Here is a 24,685-nt window from a genome sequence, read left to right on the forward strand (position 1 = left end):
TGCTATGCTAACCCTCCTTCCAAAAATACTGTATTTGCCATCTTCCCTCTTCTTCAAATCATTCTGAACGTGATGCCTCCCTATTCAGGCTAAATCAAATATTTATTGGTGCTGCAGCACACCAGTAGTGCTGGGTTGCATCAGCATTTTCTCTCTAAAAGGCCTTTTTTGGGAGCTCCTGGCTCTCTCCAGGTGCCGTGTTTCAAGCTGCCATTTTCTGTATGCCAAGCTTGGACTTGGGAGCAAATTTGGGGTGGGGAAAATCTAAATGTCAAATGCAAAGGGTGGTGGTGGGGAAATGCCTGCTTGCTGTTATGGAAAATTCCTTGTTGTTATGGCATGAGCTTTCCTGGCGCCTTGGACACCAGACGGCTGGGATGAATAAACAGAATGGGTAGTTTTGGTTTGATTAGTGACACAGGGTGACAGGACAGTGCTAAGAGCATCTCCCCTGGCTGGGCAGGGGTCTCTAGCCAGGGAAACACTTCGGTATTAGGATGAGTGCAAGAAAAAAAGCCCTGAATAGATCTGAGCTGATTCAGACCCAGCAGAAATTGGTTTTCATGCTGCCAAGTCACAATAATAATTTTAAAAAAAAAAAAAAGAGATAAATCTTCGTACATGCTGTCTGGCCTTTGCCACAGGACAATGTTTTCTTTATTTCAGCCTTTCCTGCTCTCTTGGCACAGGCTGGGAACGCCTGTGCGGAGGAGTGGAAATGTGCTTTCAGCACCTCGGTCCCACTGCGGGGGTACCCCCTGCTGCAGTGGGGGTGGGCTGGGGGCAGATGAGATGGGGCTGGGGAGAGACAAGTGAGGCTGGGAGAGCCAGCAGGGTCCAGCCACTGCACATCTTGCTGCCTGCAGCCCTGCCCAAGCACTGGGCAGACTGGGGTGGTTATGTTGGTGCAGGGCTTTGCAGACTTGAAAAATAATCAGCTGGATGAACACAAGCCAGCATGTGCCCACGTGGCCAAGAAGGCCAGCAGCACCCTGGGTTGTGGACAGGAGGACCAGGGCAGGGATCATCCCTCTGTGCTCAGCATGGATGAGGGGACACCTCAAACCCTGGGGTCAGTTTTGGGCCCATCACAACAAGAAGGACATTGAGAGCTTGGGGTGTGTCCAGAAAAGGGCAAGGGAGCTGGGGAAGGGGCTGGAGCACAAGTCTGCTGTGGAGCAGCTGAGGGAGCTGGGGGTGTTCAGCCTGGAGAAAAGGAGGCTGACTCTGCAACTGCTTTAAGAGGAGGTTGGAGCAAGGGGGGTTTGGTCTTCTCTCCCAAGAAACAAGTGATAGAACAAGAGGAAATGGCCTCAAGTTGCACCAGAGGTTTAGATTGGATAGTAGGAGAAACGTCTTTACTGAGAGGGTTATCAAACTCTGGCACAGGCCGCCCAGGGTGGTGGTTGTATCACCATCCCTAGAGGTTTTTCAAAGCCATGTAGATGTGGTGCTGAGGGACATGGTTTAGCACTGGATTTGGTAGAGTTGGGATATTGTTGGACTTGATCTTAAAAGTCTTTTCCAACCAGAACCGTTTGTGGTTCTGTGATGGCAAGTGCTTTCTGGGTGCAAGCAGGGGCGATTGAAGCCTGCAATGGTTTTTAAGATACTCTTTAGGTCCCAAGGAAATTTGTAGTGATCTGCTAGTGAAATGGGGCTGATAATGGATTGCATTTTTAGTGGGGGACGGCTGCAGAATCACCAGCAACCCCTCATCTAATGGTGTTTGGCTCAAGGCAGAAAGCTTCCCCCTGCAGAAGACACCTCATTCACCCTCTCCAACCATCACTAAATGATAGGCAGCAAAGTAAGTTATTTAGCACCTCCATGAAAGATGCATGTGTCCTGCCTTTTTTTGGAGTGTGTTTGAGCAGGAACAGTGTGGAGGCAGGTAAATGATGCCTTTCCAGGGCTCTCACATCGTGCTAGTGAATAGGGATGAACATGCTCCATCGCTTTTGCACATGAAAGGCCAGCAAGCCCTGAGCTGCGGGAACTTCTGCACTTTGTTTGCTGCTATTTGGCTTTGTTTTGAACGCGTATGTCTGGTCCCTGGCTGCTTCACTGAGCAGGTATCTCCGGGCGGTTTTCACCCATTATGCCCTCAGAAGGAAGATGATGGCATCTCCACAGCAGACACTGGAATTGGGGGTGGGAGGGGAGTGCCCAGTCCCACACCCCAGCCACAGGCTGGGCTCCCCTGACCCCGCGCGGGCTTGTGCTGCAGAAACTGCCTGGGGCTCTCTCAGGCGTCAGGGCCAGGCTGGGGGAGCTCGGGGGAACCAGCCTCCCACCTTTGGTGTCTCTGAGGTAAACAAAAGCAGCTTGCAGAGCTACCTACAGTCAACTCCATGTTTGCTTCACCTGGAACTTAGGTTTTTTTGCCAGGGGACTGGGAAAACTCTATGTTGGTGCTGGGAGGCAGGACTGCTCTGCTCCTCTGGCCCCCCCAGCAGCCAGCACAGCTCTGGGGACAGGGAGGACCAGGGAGCACCAGCAGAAACCTGGCTTGGGGCAAGGGGGGTGAATGTTCATGAGGGAGGACAAGAGCTGATCCAGGGCTGATGTTAAATGGATCTCCAGGAACTCAGCTAAGGGCCAGCAGCTGGGAATGGGATATCCAGGTGAACAAGGAAGCCAAAGATGCTCAAGGCTGTATCAGGATGGACCCAACACTTGGCAAGGATCTCTGTAAAGCTATGGCCGTGGCCATGAGCTACTGGTTCTCCTCACAGGCATCCACAGCCTGGCTGGCCAGAGCTGCTGAGATGTGCTAGAAAGGAGAACCCTCTCTGCAGGTTTGGCCAACCCCAGCCTGCCCCTGTCCCCCAGTGCCCCGCTGCAAGGCCAGGAGGAAAGCCTGGCTAGGTGGGGAAACTGCCCAGATGCACACCAACAACCTTTAAAGGACTTGCAAGGTCCAGAGTGATTGGAAGCAGCCCAGGGCAGTGGTCAAAGCCCCAGAAGATGAGTGGAGATGCCTTGCTCATCACCAGCAGGTCAAGGGGATGTCTCCCATTAACCTCCAAATCCCATTCTCTAGAGCTGTGGTGCTATGATGGCTTTGCCCTGCAAACTCCAGCAAGATGTTTGTGCTGTGACCTTTCCCGGCAAGGTCCAGCTCAGCTCAATTCCACAGGGACTTGTTGAGCTCAGGACTGGGCTGCCCCTCTCCCATCATGATCAGGGACCTTCTGGGACAAGCACTGGGGTGCCCATTTCCACACAAGCAGACACCCCAAAGTGCTGAGGGATGGGCAACCACAAAAAAACCATCAACTTCAGATGACAGTGTGTTAAAAAGCCTTACCAGGAAGATTTTGGGCTGGGAACAGGAGGCCAGGAGGGTGATGTGAGCCTTGCTGCAGGGCTGTATGGCAGCAGTTCCCTGCGGCTGCAGCCCACAAGAAACCAGCTCACTGAGAGGGGGATGGAAGCCAGGAGGTTGGAAGCCAAATTCTTAGTGGCAAGGGGCTCTGCTCCCAGCATTGTGCTGTGAACTGATGGTACAGCAAGAACCTGGCTCTGCCAGCCCTGGGCTCTGTGCTGTGGAGCTGGTGACAGCTTTCCCCAAGTCACACATCACTGGAGTCTTGAACTTCACTTTTCTCCCCCCCTCACTAACAATAAGGATTATGCAGACATTTCCAAATCCAGTACATGCCTGATTTTCACTGATATTCCCTTCATTCCCACTCCCCCAGGGCCACAGGGACCAGAATTTAACTCTACTTTAGCATCACTGAGTTGATCAAGACACCGAAAGGGAGCTCAGTGCAGCCCCCGTGCCTGTGCTTTTCTGTCCTGGTGAGGATTCAGCTGGATACAGGGAAAAGGTGTAAGGAGCAGGTGCCAAACATTCCACCTGCCAGTGATACCTCCTTGCTTATGTTGATGCACCTGGAGCAGCATTTGCAGCCTTTGCCTTGGTGAAGAGGGGGGCACCAAAACTCCCCAGCATGTCATGGTGGTGTCTGGGCCTAGAGTTCCATCATTAACTGAGCTGCTTTTCATGACTAATGACAGTATAATGAACACAGTCACACTGGGAAAGACAACATGCCTGTTGTCAGGCTGGTGCATAATGGGGGAATTTGTGACTGCAGCTTGTGTTACCCAAACACAACCTGATTCTGGTGGCAGAGCAGCACAGGTTGCTCTCCCTGTCTGCTTCCTGGTGTTCCTCATGTAGGTCACATCCATCTGTAAAGCTCGTGTAGTTCCCTGGGGACCCTGCTGTGCTGGTGAGGAGCTTGGAGTGTGTGTAGGATGTGCTGGGAGGGGCAAGGTTGTGCTGGGGGAACGAGTGAGCTGAGCTGCCATGGAGAAGAGCAGTGCTGGGAAAGCAGATGAGCTTGCGAGGGCTCAGCTCAGCCAAGGGAGCCCGTCTGTTCCAAATACAGGGATGGACTGAGGGGTCACACAGACACCTGCAGCCCCAGGCTTGCTGGGCTTTCTCCTACACAGTATGTGGGGCAGAGTCCCACATCACCTACCCCGACAGCCACCAGGGTGCGATGGCCCATTTCTGTGTGTGGACACGAGGTGGGGGTGTGAGGGAGCAGTGTCCCTTCTGTGCCACCACCGGGATGCACCAGCACCACCCCGGGAACTCACCTGCACCACCCAACTGTTCTGCAGCACATGTTGGTGCTTACAGTTTGGTGTGGGGTTGATGAAGCTTCACAGTGCAAAGAGGTGTGCAGGACAGGAGGTCTCCAAAAGCTCTGCACTCCCCGTTGGCCAGTCTGTGAGGGGACAGACTCAGGGCCTGGGCCTCCTGGCTGGCTGTCACCAACAGAAAGTGTGGTTTGCCAACCCTCACTCTGAGCATGCCAGCCCCTGTGCTCCACAGAGGCAGAGGTGATGGTGGCTGGGTTAGTCAGGACAGCCTGGTTTGCTTTGGTCCTCACACTCCAGAGGCAGCCACACCAACACAGGACTTCAGCTGCCCAGTGGGTACTGGGATTCCCTTCCTACCTGTAAGGTCAGGTTCAGTGTGATGGAATTCCTTTGCTGGCAGCTGGACAATTATCTGCATCTCAAAACCCTGCACTCACAGAGCAGGGAGAGGTGGTGGTGAAAAGATCTTTGGGATGTCCCTGTTGGCTCTCACATGCTCCACTGCTGTTTTATTCCCTCAGCAGCAGCACAGAAGTTCTGCCTGTCTGTCCCACATCCTGGTGGTTTGATCCTGCCTGGCAAACCACAGTGAGATTTGCTGCAGAGCTCGTAAAACCTGACAGGTGTTTATCCCTTCATAGCATCAAGTCTGGACTCCAAAGAAAAAGAGGAAGGAGTAACTTAATTCCTTCAGTCAAGACTCCATTTATAACAGCAGAGATATTTCAACCAGAAGGAGTATGAGTTGCATTGTATTTGATAGACAACATGTATGCACAGATACCCCTGGAGCCAGTCCAGAAGGATTGTGCCATGAGCCAGAAACATTTTTGATGGCATATAAAGAATAATAAGCAATCATACCTTTGAATTGGCATCCCCCTGTGCCTACCAGAACAGCTAATACTATGAATACAGGTTTGACACTAATTAACTGACACTGCCTTTAAATCATTATCTTAGTTCACTAAATTACCTGTAAGCCTTAACACTAAGGAATGCAACATTTTGCTACCATTTTAATTTATGACACAATTCTCACAGGCCTTCAATTCCTGCAAAAGAAATACTGACTTCACCTCCAACACTTCACAGGTTGGCTGCCTACACCCATCTTTAAACAAACCTTGAGAGCTGTTGGTTTGAATACTAGACACCAGGGACTCATTCTTGGACAAAGTATATATTTCATGCAAATTTGGAGCCTGCTTGAAAAATCAGGCCAATGACCAGGAATTTGAGTGTGTCTAGTTAGAAACATCCAGGCATTTTTGGAAAGGACTGCACTCTCACTCTTGAAAACCAGGCCCCTGAAGAGAGTTTTAAATTGGACACTGCAAATGAAGAAGTCCCAGCATCCTTGTATTCCTTTGAGAACACTGATTTGAAAGCATGACTCAAAAGAGCTTCCCAGTTAAATGCCTTAGTTGGAGCTGAGGGCTTTTTCCTTAATCAGGACCAGACAAATTAAAATGAACACAGAAGACTGAATTTGCACAACAAGCTATTCATTAAAGGAAGGGATGGAAGGGGGTAGGGAACAGAAAGAGACCACATGAAAGCAAGAGAGAGACCACAAACGAGCAAACATACAAGTAAGACTATGCTAGAAGACTACCAGGAAACATGACAGTAACAACATGCACATGTTGCAGCAACAGCCCAGAGGATTTTCTGAAGTGATTAATCTAAAAGGAACAGCAAATTCTTACCATCCCCTGAAAAAAACAGACCTACTTATGCACTGCTAGAAAGGCAATCTGAGGGGTGGGGTAAATGCATGCCAGAGGGTATAAAAATAGTACAAATAGAGTAACAGTACAAAAGCTTTAAAACAGCAACAGTGGGCAGAAAAGGCCTGGCCAAGGAAGCAGCAGCCCAGCAGCTCCTGTGGCAGCTGTTACTGCAGGTCTGGGTACTTCCAGATCAGGATGGCACCATCTACACTCACGCTCACGATGTACTTGTTCCCGGGGCTGATCTTGACACGGGAGATGTTGCCGCTGTGACCCACCCCAACATGAGTCGCTTCACCCTCGTTGTAGCTCCACAGCTTCACCAGCTGGTCATCACCACCTGCATTGGGCACCAAGGAAGAACAAATTATTTCACACAGTTCTGCTGCTTTTGTTCCCAGATCACAAGCAGGGAATACTTTGGCATTCATTTAATTTGGGAAGAGAGGGATCCACTGCCTTGGGCATTACAGCAAACATTTCTTTTCAACTGCAGTAGAGTCAGTGTCCAATTGACTGCTCAGGACCAGCATCAGCAGACCACAGTGAGCTGTGGTCAGCAATTGGTACCAATGACATAGAGCCTTCAAAAGACTCCTAACCAACATTGATTTAGGAGGTTAATCCCGAAGCATTGGTGCTGGCATCAGATCTGTGGATTTTCACTGTATTTCATAACATGATACCATGGCTGGCCCATGCTCATGCTAGGCTCCCAGAAGATATGTCACAATGGTGGGAAGCATGTGGGCCTGAGGCTAGATGGAGTCTGGAGTCATTCCCACTTGCAAACCAAGACAGACTGCCAGGCTACTGGAGTAGCGCTCTGGAACAAATAATTCAAGTGCACAGTGAACCCCACTGAACTTAATGAGGAGTGGGGCAAGGTGTAACCCTGTATTCTTCCCTCGGAGACACCTAAACCTTGTCTTCACAAGTACATCTTGAAAGACTGAACCATAGTATCTTCCAAGCCTCAACTACAGCCTTTTTAAAAGTATTTAACCTTCAGTGATTAATTTTCTTTTCTCCTTTAGCTAACCCCTCCTCTTAGTTTTTCCTCTTTACTGAGATCCTTGGTCCACTGCCTTCTTTTTCCTGCTCTTACTATGACCTCCTCTCTTCTAGTTCCATCCACCCACTCACCTGTAACAAAGTGTGTCCCACTTGAGGTGATGTCCATCCCATTGATGGAACCTGATGCAGACCCCTCCACGCTTCGGACCTCAGAGCCATCGATCACTTCCCAGAAGCCAATCTAGAGAGCAGAGAGGAAAGCTCAGCTGGGGATGAGGAGCACACAGATTTCAGCACTGTCCTCTCAAAGCCTTTGATGGAGGGACAGGAGCTTCCTCACCTAACAAGAGCCAGTTCCTGCAGTTTTGCTTACCTTTCTGTCAGTCCCACCGGTGAGTATCTGGAACTCCTCAGGATAGTAACACACACATTTGAACAATGTTTTGGCTAGAATCATTTGTTTTCTTACAAAATGCCTGCAAAACACCCCAAAAGAGGACAGAGCAATAGGGTAAAAAAATTAATGCTGATGGCTTGAACTATCTCTGCCTGTGCCAAATATCACATCCCTCTTTCTACTTGGATATTTTCAGGTGTTGGTCTGAGTTCAGGGTTTCATGAAGTCTACTGTGGCCATCAGTTTTGCTCCCCATCACAGCTGCCTTGTAGGACTTTTCATCTGCTCTCATATGAAATAAAATTCTTAAATCCAGACTGCTTTCCATGGTTCTATTCCCTATGCAAACATTCCCTTAGCCTTACCACAATGTGTCATGTCTGCAGATCTCCAACAGCTCAACAAGAGTGATCCAGTGCTAGAAAATGGAGCTAGTTGGAAACTTAGGAACACACCTGCTCCACCCCCTTGGCCAAGCAGAATCCAATACAAGTAAAGAACTAGAGACAAACTTTTTTCTCAGCTTTTCTGAAAAGTTTCTAGTATTGGATATTCTGCATTTCCCGATTTGATAATAATTTTTATTTTTATTTATTTCCTGATACATTTTTTCCCCTCCTCCTCACTATGTGGTGTTCCAAATAGGCCTCAGTGACACAAGAGACACATGACCAGGACTTTCAGTGCCTTGCAATACTTATCTGTCTCCTTACACAAGATCCCAGATGATGCACGATCCATCCAGGCTGGCTGTGACACACTCCTTGTCGTTCTTCGTAATCTTAATGCAGGACACACCAGCTGTGTGCTGCTTCATAACTTCCACCAGTTTCTGAGTCTTTTCACTAATCTCCCAGACCCTCACCTGAAAAGCAGCAACAAATATCTGCTCTTGCACCCCCTGGTCCTGACCAAGTGCAGGAGGATGCCTCTGGCTTTCCTTAACTCCATGTTTCTCCTGTAACACACTCAGGAACCAAATCCCCACAGCCTGTCCCTGTTTCCCTGCGCGTTATTCGTGCAGCTGACTTGTAAAACTGAACTGAAATTGCCTTGGTTCAGGCATTTGTGACCATCAACCCCAGACCTTATTTTTGCCAAGTTCCCACTATCCCATGCTTTAGTTAACCCATGTCTTGATCAGGAAAAAAGCATCTAGCCCATGATATATTTTCACTGGTGCTTTAAAGATCAAAGAGCAAGGCTTCTGCGATGGAATATACAAAAGCTATCTGCTATTTGTGCTACATATTATGCCAGTAAGTAAATACAAAACAGCTCTTTCAACTTTTGATGTGAAATGTGCCTGGAAGCACTTCTTTTCCCAGTGGTGGTAACTGCAAAAAACTTCCTGCTTTGAGGATTTGATCCTTGACACCCTGCATTTACTGTCCTACAAGTGCCAAACTCCTTATCTTTTTGCTTTTACATTCTGCTAAGGTCATATCCTAGTGATAATTTCAAGATTTAGACACTGACATCAAAAGTAGAGAGCTGATCTTCCACATTTTCTAAGTCTGATGCTGAGTTACTTATGGGATCTGGATGTCCAGTTCCCACTTGTTAAATGATTGGAGTATCCAGAGCCCATAAGCAATTGTGAAAGTCCCAGGGTTTCAGATTTGGGCAGAACTGTTAAGCACTTCAGAACACCTTTTTTGTGTTCTGAATGAACACTGCAAGTGCTCCCCTGCAGTTCTCACTTCTTAATCAACCTTTAGCTTTAACCCTGCCTCAGCTGTCTTTTTATATTCAGAGATAAGCTAAGCAGAGCCTGTGCCATTCTCTGAGTGCTGATACAGAATCTAGGTCCTCTGTCTTCTGCATCCTCCAGCGTTAATCATCTAAGGTACTTAACTGTTCTTTTATTAGTGAAGAGTTGAAGTGGCTCATCATCTCTAATGTCTCTATGCAGTGAGACAAGGCAGTGCTGCCATCACTGCTCTACAGGAGAGCTGAAGTGCAGAGTGGCTCAGGAAGATGGTTCAATGATTAAGGCATTAGCCTGAGATTTGGAAGATCTATTTCTATGCCTCACTCTTCAAGACTTCCCCTGCCATCTGCAGCACAGCACCCTGAACACTTGAGATCAGGGGACAAAAAGCACAGGGCAGTTAAATCAGTCAGGAATCCATACACACATAAATGTCTGGTTTGGAGTGTTTGCCAGACTGCAGAGAGGAAGTCCAAAGCAAGGCAAGAATCTGAATGTGAGCCTTCTGAGTCTGATTATTGAATAAAAATAAGACCCCCTGTGTTTAAATTATTTAAACACTAGGAATGAGTGTTTAAATCACTTTTACAGATTGAAAAGGGCCACATCTATATGAAGTGCATGGAGTGGCCAAAGTACAGGCTGTTTGGTTTGCATTGCCTGAAAAAACGTGTTGAAGAGCACAGGTATGAAGCCTACAACATGTTTTCTGATTTTTATTGTTGTTTGTATTGAAATGTTTTCATAATTGTATTAGAAACTGAGTTGTTATTATTAAAGTGTTTTACTAACACCACCACCTAAACCACACAGTACCATCCCAGAAAATTAGGAAGTTATTCCTCAGACACTCTAGGAATACAAAGTGAATTTTGTGCTATTCAGTGAATGAATGCAGGTCAATTTCGACAGGACTAGGCCTGCCCAAGCAAGGCAGAAAGAAAGCACACTCTGTGCTAGAGGAGTTACACAGAGGATTGGAAGACAATGACTAATGCAGATAAATATAGGGGAGAGACAAATGAACAAGGATTAGAGCATATTCTGTAGCAGAAGGATTTCCATGCCTCCCAAGCCAGAAGAAATGAGGCATTGTTTTACATTATGCCCTCTCAGAGCAAGAGATCTGCATCTATCAGAAGCTAGCATTTTCAAACTCAGTCCTCTGCTCCAGCACAAGATAAGAACAGCTCCCTTTCTAACTAAGCAGTTACAGACAATTCTGTGATGAGAGCATGAGCCTGCCCCAGGTTTTTAAGCAAAAATTACCTGCCCTTCACCTCCTCCACTAATGATCTGCTTGCAGTCACTGGTGGCGGCAAGGGCAGACACCTCCTGGCTGTGGGCGTTGATAATCACGTACATCACCCGCCCAGTCTGTGGCGTGAAGGCACGGATTGTCCCGTCACTCCAACCTGATGAATTGAAAAAAACAGATTACCCAGGAACACAGACTTTCCTCAGATTATTGTCTCTTTTTCCTCTCCAAATGGACCCATTTTTTTGTTAACTTCCTTGGTAAGGCTCATCCTGCTAGATCACCAGTAGACACGTGAAAACCACTGCACTGTAGATGAGCCTGCAGAGATGTAGTCCCACATAAAAGATTAAAATTTAATTCTTTTCTGATTCTGGCTATGGACAAATTGGTTTGGTACCAATGCAGGGACATCATTGCTCTAGGACAGAGATTCCTCTGCAAGGTTTAAGACTGCAGTTATTCCTTTGGAAGCATGGTAATGGGTAGCAGCTTGACACAAAAGGTGCTCTACATACATCACAGGTTAAGCTGCTGCATACTTCAATATTTTAGAATTAAGTCTTTGAATAAGACTGAAGAGCATTCTGAATTGCTGGAGTTGACAAATAAAGCAAAGTCTCCAAACCTTGCCTTCCACGTACCTCGTAACTACAGCAGCAGGGTAGTGGGGGCTGTGAGCAAAGTCCATCAGACCAAGGAATTAACTGAATTGAAACCCATTCCTAATTTAATCCTCTCTTCATTCTAACATCCTGATGTTCATTAAATTTGGCAGCACTTGAAGACAGGGCTCGGTCCTGGGTCTGGGCTGACCATTACCTGAAATGATGCTCTCCCCATCCTTCATAACCTCTACAGCATTGCAGGTCATGTTGCGGTTGACGATCCGTACGAGCTCCTTGTTTTCTGGGGTGAGCCACACGCGGATATCATTTCTGGAGCAGGTAACAAACAGGTCAGGAGTTCCACTGGAAAATTCAGAGAGGAGAGATAATAAGGAGGGGTATACAGAAAATGCATTCTTCTTTGTCAAGTGTTAAATCATGCTTCAAAGCCTAGCTATTTCTAACGTGCCACCGTAATCTTCCCAACAGGGATTCCCAAGGTTAAGACAAAAGCCTTTTCCTAGGATCACCTTTCTCACATAAAATTCTCTTAGCCTGCTTTCTACTCAAAGATTCATTTTCAAGAACATTTAGAGTGAAACAAAGAGAATTATTTCTACTTTTCCTAATTGTGACATTTATTTCCCATACTCCTTCTCTAAAACAACTTCACGTGCTGTACAGAATAGACACAAAAGTAGGTGTAGAGGTGCTGACTGCCCAGATTTAACATCAGAGACCAACAGCAGCCTCATATTGTGAAGATGTCACTTCTTATCTCACTTACTGGATGATTCCTATTCAACATTGCTGAAGGCAACAGAAATGATGGCAAAAGCCTGCTCGTAATATACTTGTTATACATGTTTGAATAAAAAAAGACCTGCAGCATTTCAAAAGCTATGGGACTGAATGCTTTGAAATACACTCTAAACCATACATCCTAGGGATATGATAGAAAGGGAACTCTAGAAAGGCACCACGAGCTTTTGTTCAACATCACTATCAATGCCTGGGAAGATGAAGCTGGATAGAGAAAACTGGCACAGCAAAAGTGCAGCCCCCTTCAAGCCCAGCTTGTGCACGTGCTTTATAAAGCAGGGTAACATCAGCAATTGAAGCATCCTGAAATACGGAAAACCAAGCCTGCACTTCCCAATCAGTGACACACTCTGTTCAAGAGCACTTAATAGATAAAAAGTTTAAACATGCATGCAAGGATGTAGTCCTGTAGTTCTTAGAATCATCACTAAACCCAGCTCATCCAGATACCTGTGACGCAGATGTGTCAGTCAGGTACATTAGCATCAGATCACCCTAAAGCTCCAAAGGGTTTTTCTTATTAAACTAGAGGAATGTGGGTTTTTCAGGCTGGTCTCAAACGGGGAGAAGGGCTTCTTGCATTGTGCACTTGGCTATACCTTGATATGATTTGATCTTTGTGCTGCACCAAGAAGCAATGCAGTAACAACATATCAAAAATAACAACTTTAATTGGGATCAAACTCCCCTTCTCTATTTGGAGAGGAAACAACTGATCTATTGTGGGTTTTTTTTTTAATCAAGAGTCCCAGTGCAGAGACTCAGCCAATACAAGAAGAGGGAACATTTGTTGTCTGTTCACAAGACAAAAGCAGGCAGAAAACACACCAGTATACCCAGAATCTCTCATCCCAAGCCTAGAATTTAACATAACATGCCACACTGTCACACATGAAACTGTGAGGCTGAGAGAACCAAAAGGCCTCTTTGAAAAGCTGTTACTCAGGTTTCAGCTGATGTCACAGGTGGGTAGAAAAGCAGACACCTCTACAGGCTCTAGCTGCCACAAGGGACACAAAAGCAGACTTCCAGGATTCCCACTGCTGGCAAAGAGGCTGGAGTCTCAGCACCATCCCCAGGAGAAAAGGGGGAGGTTGCCATTGCTGCCTTTACCCAAACAGAATTCACTGCAGTCTTTTAATTTAGAATTCTTTCTGTAGAGCAATGATTTCTCCAGTTCTCCAACTGAATTGTTGTTTTCTGCTTTCAAGCAGTTGCTCACCATCAACCTCACACTTCACTGGTAGGTTGCAGTGGAAATCATCCCACAAGGATGTTAACAGTCATTGGGTTCCTGTTGGTTAAAAGGTGTTTACTCAGGTATCCTGAGCTTACTTGTAGCTTACTCAAACTTCTTTCCTGCCAAAAGCATCCCAGCCAGTTATACTCACAAAGGAAAAACGATGTCGTGGACGGCTTCGCTGTGACAGACAACAAACAGCTCCTCTTTAAACTCAGTGTAGGTAACTTGATAAATCTGGCACTCACTTGTCCCTACAAAGAACTGGTAACCCTGACCTCTACATGTCAGGGAAGTGACAGCACCATGAACTTCAATTTTCCTGTTAAGAGAAAGCAGATGTTTGGCCTGACACTGACCTTAGATTCTAGCTTCCCTCTCCCCTGACTTTATAGAGACTTGACTTTCCCTGCTTCTCAAAAAAGCTCCATATTAGGCTGTGATACCAATATGCAAGAGCATGGTCAGGACTAAAATGTTATTCCCAGTCACATGTTAACACTTTAGATGCTCTTGCCTGTCCCACGTGCCACTCTGCCAGGGCCTGCAGAGCTTTGGAGTCTTTGTTTTCTGGACCAGGGTGTAAAGAAACAGCATCTTTGCTGGTATTCTTACTCAACTGGACTTATTATCCCATATTCAAGACTATTTCCAAACAGTTTAGATCTTCTGGGAATAGTTTCAATTGTACAAAACGAAGCTTGCAGAGCTGGATGCTGAAGTTGGCCACTCAAATAACGCAAAATAAATAGTGGCAAGCCCGGTTCTCAAATCACACATGGGGAAATGATGCCTGCAGCTTTCTATTCTGCATGCAGAAAAAAGCCCTGTGTGTACTCCAGCACTTCCAGGCATGTGCCTGTAGAATTAGTGGAGCCCTCCTTTACAACCCCATGTCCTCCAACAAACCCTTTTCTAGATGGCAAACACTACTCTTTGCTGGCATCAGTAAGCATCACTTCACTGACTTCAAGAGACCCATCTCTCTTGGCATCAATTCAGGGTCTGAATCCCAATGTCTAAAAGGAAACAATGCTTATTTAAATGGAAGAAGAGCAGGGCAATTCACTTCTGAGTAATTTTCAGTTTGCTTCAATTGCATTATGCTGGAACCATACTGTCTATTTTGTCTGCACGACTGAAAACCTGAGAGTTATTTGGATTATGCCTTTAGGTATAAATGATTGGTTCTTCCAGTGTGACTCTTTGGGGCAAGTGTCACCTCTACACTCCTGATTCTCCCATCTACAAACTCACTTCATGACTCTGTAGTTTGTGCCTGTACAGAGAGCTACAATCCCTTCGCCGGTGCCGACTATAAAATCTCCTGTCTTCAGCAAAATCAAAGCTGTGACTCCCTAGGAGAAAACAGGATGAAAACACAATTGGGTGGAAGCAGAGATGTGAGTGCTGCAGCCACGCTGAACAGCACAAACAAGTCTCTGCCACGCTTCTGTCACTCAAATATGGCTTTATCAGTGTTCTTGGACTGACCTAGGCTAACAAGTGACTCTCCAGAGGGGGACTGGAGAAGAAAGTTATTAATTACAGGTGTACGTGAACTACTACGGTACAAGTCTTAAAGCAGCAAGTAAATAACCCTATCATAAATCCTTCAGAGCAGCTGGGACCATGTATGAGCCTTCACACCCTTACCTCATTCCAGCAAGCAACACGCATTGTGTATTAGTACCCCCACTTCTCTTTCCCCTGATTCTCCATCTATCAGGCACGAAATCAACAGAGGACAAAACTCAGTCTAAATGTCCTTCCTTACAGCTGCTTTTAGGACAGATTCTCTGTGTTTCAGGCCTCTCTCCCTCTCTGCAAGATGGAAACCCATCTCACACCTATGAGCAATAAAACACATTTGTCACAGAAAAGCTTTGAAAACTAGGTAGCCCATCATCAACATGGGGTTCTGCTGTTTACTAAGATGAGTAGATCAGCTGGAGGGCAGCCATTAGAAAAAGGAGAAATGGTTTTCCATGCATAAAGTACCACAGTACAGTAAAAAAAAAACCACACTGAACCAACAAACAAAACCAGTTCTTTGCCCTGCCACACAATTTTAAGTCTCTGCTTCAGGTCTGTTACCTGTGAAGTAAAGTTACTTTTCTGTATACAAGACAAGAGATTAATTCTTAAAAACCTGAAAGACACCAAAATAGGCAGTAAGAAGGGTGAAACTACTTCTGTGGGTTGAAACCCTGATATTCTTACCCAGAAAAATATCCCCACTAGCTTGGGGGAACACATACATGAGTGAAATGGAAAGGGGAAAAAAAAATTGAAATTAAGGAACTTTATTCCATCAAAACTTGGACTGAAAACTAAGCTCTGTCAGGAAGCAGGAACATACAAGAGGCACTTCCACTCTCACCAGGAGAGCAGAAACTCACCAGTTGTTCCAAATCAGCCAGGAGGGCTGGTGGCAGCTACAGGGTCCCTGTGACATGTGAGAAATCTGTTGAACATGACATTTTACGTTGCAACATAAGACTCCTGCAACATTTGCCCCTACCTGGGCTATTAGCCAACTGTTGTGATAACACCAGCAGTTTCACAACATTACAGTATTTCTTTTCTGAAGCCTGAGCTCACAGAGCCATTATGTGGAAGGAACAATTTCTGTTTGGTGGAGGTTTTCTTTCTGGGAAAAAGAAAACATCTCTAGCATTTAGTGTTGTGAAAGTCTGAAGAAGTGAATTCTCAAGTAATAAGCAAGAAGCAAATCAGAATAATTCTGAATTTATTATTTAGGAATAAATAACTGCCATGTACTTCCCTTGTGATTTGCGAACAAATAGAGGTGTCAGCACATTCTGATAAAGTTTGACATCTAAGAAGCACCACCCAGCATGGTTTTTTGAGCATCAATCTGGCCTAAACCCAGTACATTTTCAGGATTAAACACTTACAGAGTGTTTATGAAAGCCAGAAAGTGGTGAATGTCTGTGTGGAAATGGCTGAAGCTGTAAAGAAGACAAGTGAGGAAGCGAAGAAAGAACAGAAAACAAAATGGACATGTGTGCTACTCTAGGACTGAGAAGGATGTTGCAAAAGCCACACTGACAGGGCAGGATGGATTTGGAAAAATTACTTTGGTTCAATTATCTAACCAAATAGAAGGAACTAATTGTTTTTAAAGTCTTCCTTATACTTTTTGAAGGAAAAAAATAAAGCACTATATACTTAACTGGGCATTCCAGAGCTGGCACTCCCAAGTAGCCCTGCACCCACCTACACATCAGCTTAAGAACTATTTAACTTCACAATCAAATCAATGTGGGCTGAAGGGGAAAAAATTTAAGGGAAAAAAAAATCCTGATTTGTAAATTAATTGCACTGAATCTCTTCATTAGGCTGTCTCCAGCAGCAGCACATCCAGAGTCTCCTGTAATACCAGGGCTGATGACTGAAAAACACAACCTCCAGAGAGGGCTTGATGTCATGCTATCACAACACTCCCAGGCAGGAAGCCAGGTTTCATGCAAATATTCGCAGCAAAAGCATGAGAACAAAGGGATTCTTTTTCATTAGAAATATGATCCACAAGCACAACTGTTTCTGAACAATGCTTTTGAAAATTTTCTACAAGGTGTTGGCAGCAGTTTGTGAGTCCCCTGTTATCACAGGCCCATCAACTGCCTTTTGATCTACTGTTTTGCAGTTTTTCCTGTAATATACTTCCACCTTAGATGTCCTCTGGGTTCACCATTATGGCAGCTGGTGGCATTAGGAATCACACATATGACTACGCAGTTTATCTGATTACAGCTCCCTGCTACTTGCTAATAAATTAGAGTTTCTGCAGCACAGCCAAGACTGCTTTCATTTTCCAAGGTATTATTCTCTTCAGTTCTTCAACCTGAGAGGGAAGCGGGTGTTATTAAGATAGAAAAAAAGAAAATCCGTAAGTGGCCAGGGTTGATTGCCAGGCTCTCAAAATCACCAGTTTGATTTCAACCTTGACAATTGTGCTTCTTTTTTTTCCAGCCTGTTCTTTCAATCACCCTGAGCAAACAGAGAGCTTTCTAAGTTGCACTTGTTCACAGAGTCGAGCAGTTCACATTAATGATGTGATGAATACTCTATTTTATATACTGCCAGTCCTCTGGTAGATTAAATGTAGAGTCTAGTGTGGGAGGCTAAAAATATCACCATTCATTATTTACTTCTTACTAAAAGAAACCATGGCTTTGAAGTATGATTATAAATAAAAACACCACCAAAAATCCAGCCTGCCCATTCCCTTCCCAGCGGGGATACTTGCTCTTTGTCCCATTCTGATCTTCTTGCAGAGTTCTTGAGTGCTCTATGAACTCTTCCAGTGCACCTCCTTAAGAATTTTTTGTTTGCTTTTTTACTATGCAAACCACTCCAACTAGTTCTGAAAATGCATTTGTAACCACATATCCCTCTTTGCATCTGAATGGCTGCCCTATAGCTCTTCGAGCCTGCAACAAAGATAAAAATTAATGTTGCTGTTTATTCCAGTATTTATGGACATTATAGAAATGCAACTTAATTCCATGTAGAGGGAAAACAAGTTGCTTCATCATATCAGTTAAGTATTCTGCCACTCCTCTTCAGAACAGAAACAAAGAAATCTTCAGATCATGTCTATATATGTTATAAACACATTCTTATGTATCTAAAGGCAAAGTTCCCTTAAGGCTGATCCAACGTATTTCCAATAAACATCTCCTCAGCCAAGCAGTATCTAAACTATCTCTTTAAAGATAAGCTCATAGTGGGCTGTGAATTCCAGGGTTAGTTTCATGGTGTGCCACTGGATTGCAGTTCCCTGGTGAAGAAGGCTTTCAGAAGTACAGGATTATGTTTGTGCACAATTAAAATCATAGAACCGCAGGGTTGGAAGGGACCTCTGAAGATCAGCAAGTCCAACCTCCCTGCTGCAGCAGGAACACTCAGGGCAGGTCATGCAGGAACGTGTCCAGATGGGTCCTGGAAGTCTCCAGAGAAGGAGACTCCACAACCTCTCAGGGCAGCCTGTCCCAGGGCTCTGTCATCCTCACAGCAAAGAAGTTCCTCCTCATGTTGAGGTGGAACTTCCTGTGCTGTCACTTGGTGCCACTTCCCCTTGTCCTGCCACCACTGAACAGAGACTGGCCCATTCTTGACCACCACCCTTCAGATATTTGTAGACATTAACAAGGTACCCTCTCAGTCTTCTCTTCTCAAGAATAAACAGCCCCAGGTCTCTCAGCCTTTCCTATGAATGTGATGAAAATGAAGTGATGAAAATGGTTCGACAGGGAGGGGGCTAGGATAGCTGAACCACTGGAAGGTTCCTGGTTGGAAGGGGCAGTGTGTGTCCCAAAGCCATGTTTTGGAATGTCATGCCCACCTTGCATGGCTTACTGCTAAACAAGCTGGACAGCAGGTCTGCTCTGCAGTGCCAGAGAAGGGAGAACTTATGTTACTCATTACTACATGGTACGTTTTCAAGAAAGGTACAAAAGATGACTGGGGAAATACATACAGGTCCAAGGGGGCAGGCGGGGGAATAAACATCAACACTTCTCCAAGGGTTAGCACTGTGATGTTCCAAATTGTGTAGAAGCAAGGATGCAAATACTTTTTTTTTTAATAAATGCTGTGGTTTTGACTTGAAAAAACATCTGCAAAATGCTTCTTCCAGCATTGACAGCTGTGCTACAACTGGAAATTTTTGCCATAAAACATTAGATCCTACGTGTGCTCAGTGAGGACTTGACAGTCTAGTGACAAGGTATTATTTGTGTGCAGAGATGTGCAAGGGGTGGGTGGAAAGGGAATCACAGGATGGAGCTAGGAAGGGAAAATTGGAAAATATGAAAGTGGATCTGACAGTTGCTGGAGATAAAAATGTACTAGCACCTTCTCACTGACTGCAACAATACAGGCTTGACCTGATGAATTTCCATTTTGGGGTATTTGGAAACTGCATTGTAAGAGTGAGGGAACAGAGCAGAGAGGAAGCAAACAAGAGGAGGAGTTTGTGACTGAAAAGCCTGTCTTGGAAGAGAAATGTTTGTTCTAAGCAACAGGATAAAGGACGATGTTGGAGGGACTACTTTTCTATCTATTTCTACCCAATGTGAATGTCTCCCTTCCCTCCCTTCTCCCAAAACAACCATTGGTAGATCCTAAGTAGCTGCCATTAAATAACACTAATTTAAATATTTTCAAATTCATGCCTCTCAGCTCAGGTGTCATCCACCAGGCTGGCAGGCAGCTGTGAAGAGATCCACTTCAGGATCTTCTCCTCTCCCTAGCATCTTGCCACCCTCCTGCAGAGTCAAAGGTCCTGTTCTTCAGCGTTTCGCTAGGAGAAGCAGCGTCAGCTGAAGCTCAACATGCTCCAAAGGCCTGTACCACAAACTGTGGTTCCAATGGGTCTGCCTTACGGTAAAATTTCTCACATCATCGTTTGGGTTGTGGCCTGGCTTTAAGCCTCTGCTTTTCTCTAAGAGGCCCCAGGCCCTCCTTCACCCCCCAAATTTCACAGCACCCTGCTGATGACCCCATCTGATTGTGACTTTAGTGATGGTCTCAGGAGTATGTATTTTGCGAAGTTTTGTTTCAAAGGCATTTGGCACATTTCCCTCCCCCTTAAAGGGAGTTCAGGATCTTGTGGGGCTTCAACCAGGTTCTCCAGGAAGGGCACACATACTGCTAGATGCAAAAGGACTCAAAGCATGCAAGCATTTAAAAAGGGAGGGGATATTCAATCATCAATACCTTAGCATGAGGAACAGCAGAGATCAGGTGGGACATGGGTCCTGTGTGGATGTTAAACCATGCAGGGTGACTGCTGGAAGACTTCACAGCATTCAGCACTCCACAAGAGGTGGTGTGCACCTTCAGCAGACTTGATTTCCATCAGGAAAACCAGATACCTACAGTCTTGTAACTTACTATGTACACAGAATTAAATTACTTGCAAGTGGGAATAATGAGTCATCACTTCTTCAACCTCCTGGAATAAACACTGAAATCTATTTCAAAGAGTTCAGTGGCTCCATGTTATCCCAGAGATTTGTAAAGCAAGAAACACTACATTTCAACTGGGCATGTCTATGGTTTGTATGTACACGTGTTGGTACAAGCACAGTTCAGGAGGTTTAGAGAAACAAGTCCAGAGTAGCTTTTTCTTTGGGGCTGACCGCTCAGTTTATCTTACAGTTCCTGTTAGTCTTGTGTTTGCTCTCAAACAAGATCTGCTTCTTTGGAATTACTCAATTTTTATGCTTATTTTTCACTTTTTATTACTTTTAGCAGATTTAATATAAGAGTCTACGGGATGACACATGAGATTCAGGTAAAACCTAAATTCTGAGCCAAATAAAACAAAGCCAAGCTAACAGTTGGAGACTTCAGGATCAAGACTAAGACACAAAGACTAGTAGCACAAAAAAAAGGGTTAGTCTGTGAACTAACTTTGTCATGGTGCTCCTGGAGGTTGCCCTACTTTCAGTTACTAACAAAGAGGAGGATAAGGAAAAAATTCAAGTCACAGATCTGCTACTCACCAAGCCAAACAACTTCTTCTGGGGTCCACAGCCAACCATCAGTTTGTTATTTGTATTCATTTTCAATATATCACCACTTGTTGTGCCAAAATAAAAATAATTGTCATCATCTGCCATCTATAGGAAAAGCATAAAAAAAGAGATCATGGTCTGGGTAGTGAGACACTGGTCCCAAACCTAGCACTGGGATGCAGAGTTTTATTTCAGTGTCCTGCCAAGATTTAATCTGAGGGTATGCAGCCAATGTTTTTGTCCTGTCATGCTCAAAAATCTATTAAGACTGCTGAATGCAAGACATTTTCTAACCAAATCTAGATAGTACTTTGAAGAAAAAGTGGGATATTCCGGGTGCTAAAGCCTGTGATTAAAATACATGCTGCTTCTCTACAGCAGCATTAAAAACACTACTCTTTCTCAGGATAAAGAAACTGTGGGAGACCATCTGCCACGAGCCAACACATAGTAGCTTCACTGCCACCATGCAGTTGTAGTTGGCATTTCCAGAATTACTATAAAAGCTCGTGGTGTTTCTCTAGTCTGTAGGGAGTTTCTTAGTTTAGCCAAATAATTTTGGCTGAAACTTACCTTAATACACGCGGCCACTCTCTTCAGGCTCCCTGTCTGGCAGTCACTTGGCCAGATCTTCCTATTTTTTACATCCAGTTCCCATATTCGAACAGTGAAACTATAAGAAAGAATGTAGTGGGGTCAAATCCATACATACCAAAACAGCCAAGTTCTTTCACTACCAGATCAATCAAAAAGCCCTTATGAGACTACATTATTCTAAAATTTTAATAAGGGGGGGGGAAAGAATAATATCAGAGAGGACAAAAGTAAGTCTCTGTCTTTTCTGCTGTCTCTTAGGGGAAATTTTGCTAGAGAAATGAAAAATCCTAAAGGTTCAGCAAAAACATATATCAGGATTATGGAGGAGTATGTCACCACCTTGCCACTGAGCTTCCCAAAGAGACATGCACTGTGGAAATCTTACTTCCTAGAACAAACTGAATGGAACACTGGCAATTATTTTCTAGCCCAATTTAATCAAGCTGGAGGCTAACCTGGTTAAATTGAGCTGGAGGTTAACATGGGAGCCAGTATAAAATCTTTACACACAGTTGCTCTTACAAAGAGTTAAAATTGCAAAGACCAGCACTTGTAAGTGCAACTGCAGCCAAAATTATCCAAAGCCTTCCCTGATTTAAAGAGAGGTGCAGGTCCTCAGCATGTTTAAATATCAAGCTAGATACGTGGGGGCTGTCTCAAATCCACGTGAAATGTGACTTTTTGTACCAAGTTTTGTTACAAGCCAGTGACCAACTGTGCATCACATCTGTTGAGAACAGGAGATGATCCAATGACCTGCAAGATATCATTGTTTCTACATTAATTAACCATTGTTCAGAGCCACTCACTGACTGCTTTTCTTGTGTAAACACTGGCAACTAAATATTTAAACACTGCGTGGGGAATGCTGAGTACAAAATCCAGCTACCAGAACAGAAGTGATTCATGTGGGTCCCTGTGTGCTGCTTAAAAACAGTTATGTGTGGACCAAACAGAAATGCCTTAAAGAGACAAGCTGGATGAATATTTGTGGGTCCATTCAGAGCAAAAAGAGAAAAAATGAGTGTTCAGCTGCTTAAGTTTCCTTGTATTTAAGTAAGGACTATCTGTAAAAGGAAAAAGGTCTTCAGGTTCTTGCCCTCATTTCTTTCATCTAAACAAAAGCTTACTTTCCAGATGTAACAAACATCTCATCTCTGGAGTTGGAGCACAACAGGACGGTGGCACTGCCCGCGCTGCGAGGCGAGGCAGGGCTCCCACAGACAGCCTCTCTCTTCCCAATGTCCCACACAACCACGCTGCAGGAGAAGGAAGGGCTTAGGTTTGCTTTTTGACATTATTTTAGAACAAATTACTAAAAATCAAAAGCAAGACAAAACCAGTTTTCCTGCAGTCTGTTCCCACCAGGGTACACAACAAAACTAACTTCCTAGAGGTTCTACCCTGGAACAACTTTATCCCAAATGCATGGAACTGCAGTTTACAGCCCCTGCTCCAGAAACAAGGGTCCAATCCCTTCTGCTGAGCAAGGCTCAAATCCTATCTTAGGCCACTTGTCAAATCCAATTCAAAAGAACTTTTTATTCCACTCTTGTGTCCACTTGTCTGTGTCAGAACAAGCCCTCAGTGGAGTTTACATTTCTTCAGGGCAGTATGTGGAGCCAACTGACTGTGCAGTCTCCATGAGGCTTCCAGGTGATGACACCAGCTTCCAAATTAGCTGCTCCCTTCATCTCTCCCCATGCCCTGCACTCTGCTCATAGTGCCCACTCAGCTTCCCATCAGACAGAGCTGGATCACCGAGGAGAGACATCAACATGGGAGAGAGTCAGACTGCCAGAAGGAGTCAGTGCCCCCTAAGAGCATCCTTCCACGCCCTACAGCTCGTCAGAACTCTTGTGCCAAGAAGCAAAACCATTACCTGCCATCATCCTGGCCTCCCAGTGACACGAGGTACAGGCTGGTCACTGAAAAGGCCAGTCTTTCCACTTTGCCTTTATGGCGGGCCAGCCGAGCAAGTAATTGCTTTGTGTGGAATTCCCACAGAATGATGTCTGCCTGAGGTGCAAAGCAGAAGGGGTCAAAGCCACAGCTTTAGATGTAACACACAGGATTAAATATAACAACTTTCTCTGGCAGGATAGTTAATAGAAGCAGCCCAGCTCCACGTTCACTTCTATCCAGCCCAGGGCTCCACTGACACCAACATGCTTTAGAGCAGGTGCCACAAGAAGCACCATTTCAGGTTACTGGTTCAGTAACTGCTTAATTTCAGAATCAAAATTTACCCTGAAACACAATTTCACTTAGATTTTAAAATATTTTGTTCCTTCCAAGTGTCTCAAGGTCTTTTCAAATAGTCAAAGATAAACCCTGAAGAACTTCAGATGTCTAAAAATGCAGGTAGGTACCTGGCATGGGCTACTGAAAGTCCTAAGCAATTCTGGAACTCAAGTCTCGTTTTAAATATAACACCATTTATTCATTAATATCTAATGAGGTTTAGGCTGCCATATGTTCACAACACTTTGGATAAAAAGGACTGGAACTAAGAAATCCCTTAGTCTATTAAACTCCATCCTAGGGAGACTGAGTAATATTTTACAAAACACAGAGGTACATCCAGCAAAGACTAGCCACAATTTCCCATTCTCTGCAGCATCTTCCAGCTGTAGACATTTGCTACTGCTGGGAAGCCAACTCAAATTTCTTTGGTTAATATTACACTGTAAAAATTAGAGCATTATCCACCTGGAATCCCATGGCAGTATATTGTCCAGATGCTACATATTCCCCTTTCCTGGACAGGGCCAGGCAGCTAACATTGTTGGTGTGGCCACGTAAAAAACTCTGGGTTCTGGTGTCCAGGTCCTGAATTACAACAGCATACCCCAATGGATAAAGAATATCCTTGTCATTGGGGTGGCAGATGAGGCCAGAAGGAACATGCCCTGCAAGAGAAAGGAGTGAAAGTTCTGCTGACAGTGAAGGGGTCAGTTCAGCCCTCCCCTCAGTCTGCCTGCTGGTGATCCTTGCCCACAGCTGCCCCCACAGTGCCCACGAACCCCAGACCCACCCCCTGCCAGTGCCTCATGCCCCCTCAGGTGCCCCCCTCAGAGCCCCGCATCCCCTCAGGTGCCCCCCACGGTGCCCCAT

At 45.1% G+C, this 24,685-nt stretch overlaps 1 protein-coding gene across 1 annotated transcript in view; it reads right to left on the reverse strand.

Moving 5' to 3' along the window:
• The window catches only part of CFAP52 (cilia and flagella associated protein 52), a 48,215-nt gene that overhangs the window by 21,133 nt on the left and 2,397 nt on the right, over positions 1–24,685 (reverse strand). Inside the window, exons 2-14 of the mRNA XM_010008268.1 lie at positions 24,281–24,480; positions 23,451–23,587; positions 22,699–22,827; positions 21,545–21,644; positions 20,960–21,076; positions 14,676–14,776; positions 13,570–13,740; positions 11,571–11,719; positions 10,760–10,905; positions 8,490–8,641; positions 7,753–7,855; positions 7,509–7,620; positions 6,531–6,702 (exon numbers count right to left, since the gene is read on the reverse strand). Coding sequence (XP_010006570.1) covers positions 6,531–6,702; positions 7,509–7,620; positions 7,753–7,855; positions 8,490–8,641; positions 10,760–10,905; positions 11,571–11,719; positions 13,570–13,740; positions 14,676–14,776; positions 20,960–21,076; positions 21,545–21,644; positions 22,699–22,827; positions 23,451–23,587; positions 24,281–24,480 — 1,789 coding nt within the window. The remainder of the gene's footprint in view (positions 1–6,530; positions 6,703–7,508; positions 7,621–7,752; positions 7,856–8,489; positions 8,642–10,759; positions 10,906–11,570; positions 11,720–13,569; positions 13,741–14,675; positions 14,777–20,959; positions 21,077–21,544; positions 21,645–22,698; positions 22,828–23,450; positions 23,588–24,280; positions 24,481–24,685) is intronic.

The sequence above is a fragment of the Chaetura pelagica genome, unplaced genomic scaffold (assembly GCF_000747805.2).
Source record: "Chaetura pelagica isolate M959 unplaced genomic scaffold, ChaPel_1.0 scaffold471, whole genome shotgun sequence".
NCBI lineage: Eukaryota > Metazoa > Chordata > Aves > Apodiformes > Apodidae > Chaetura > Chaetura pelagica.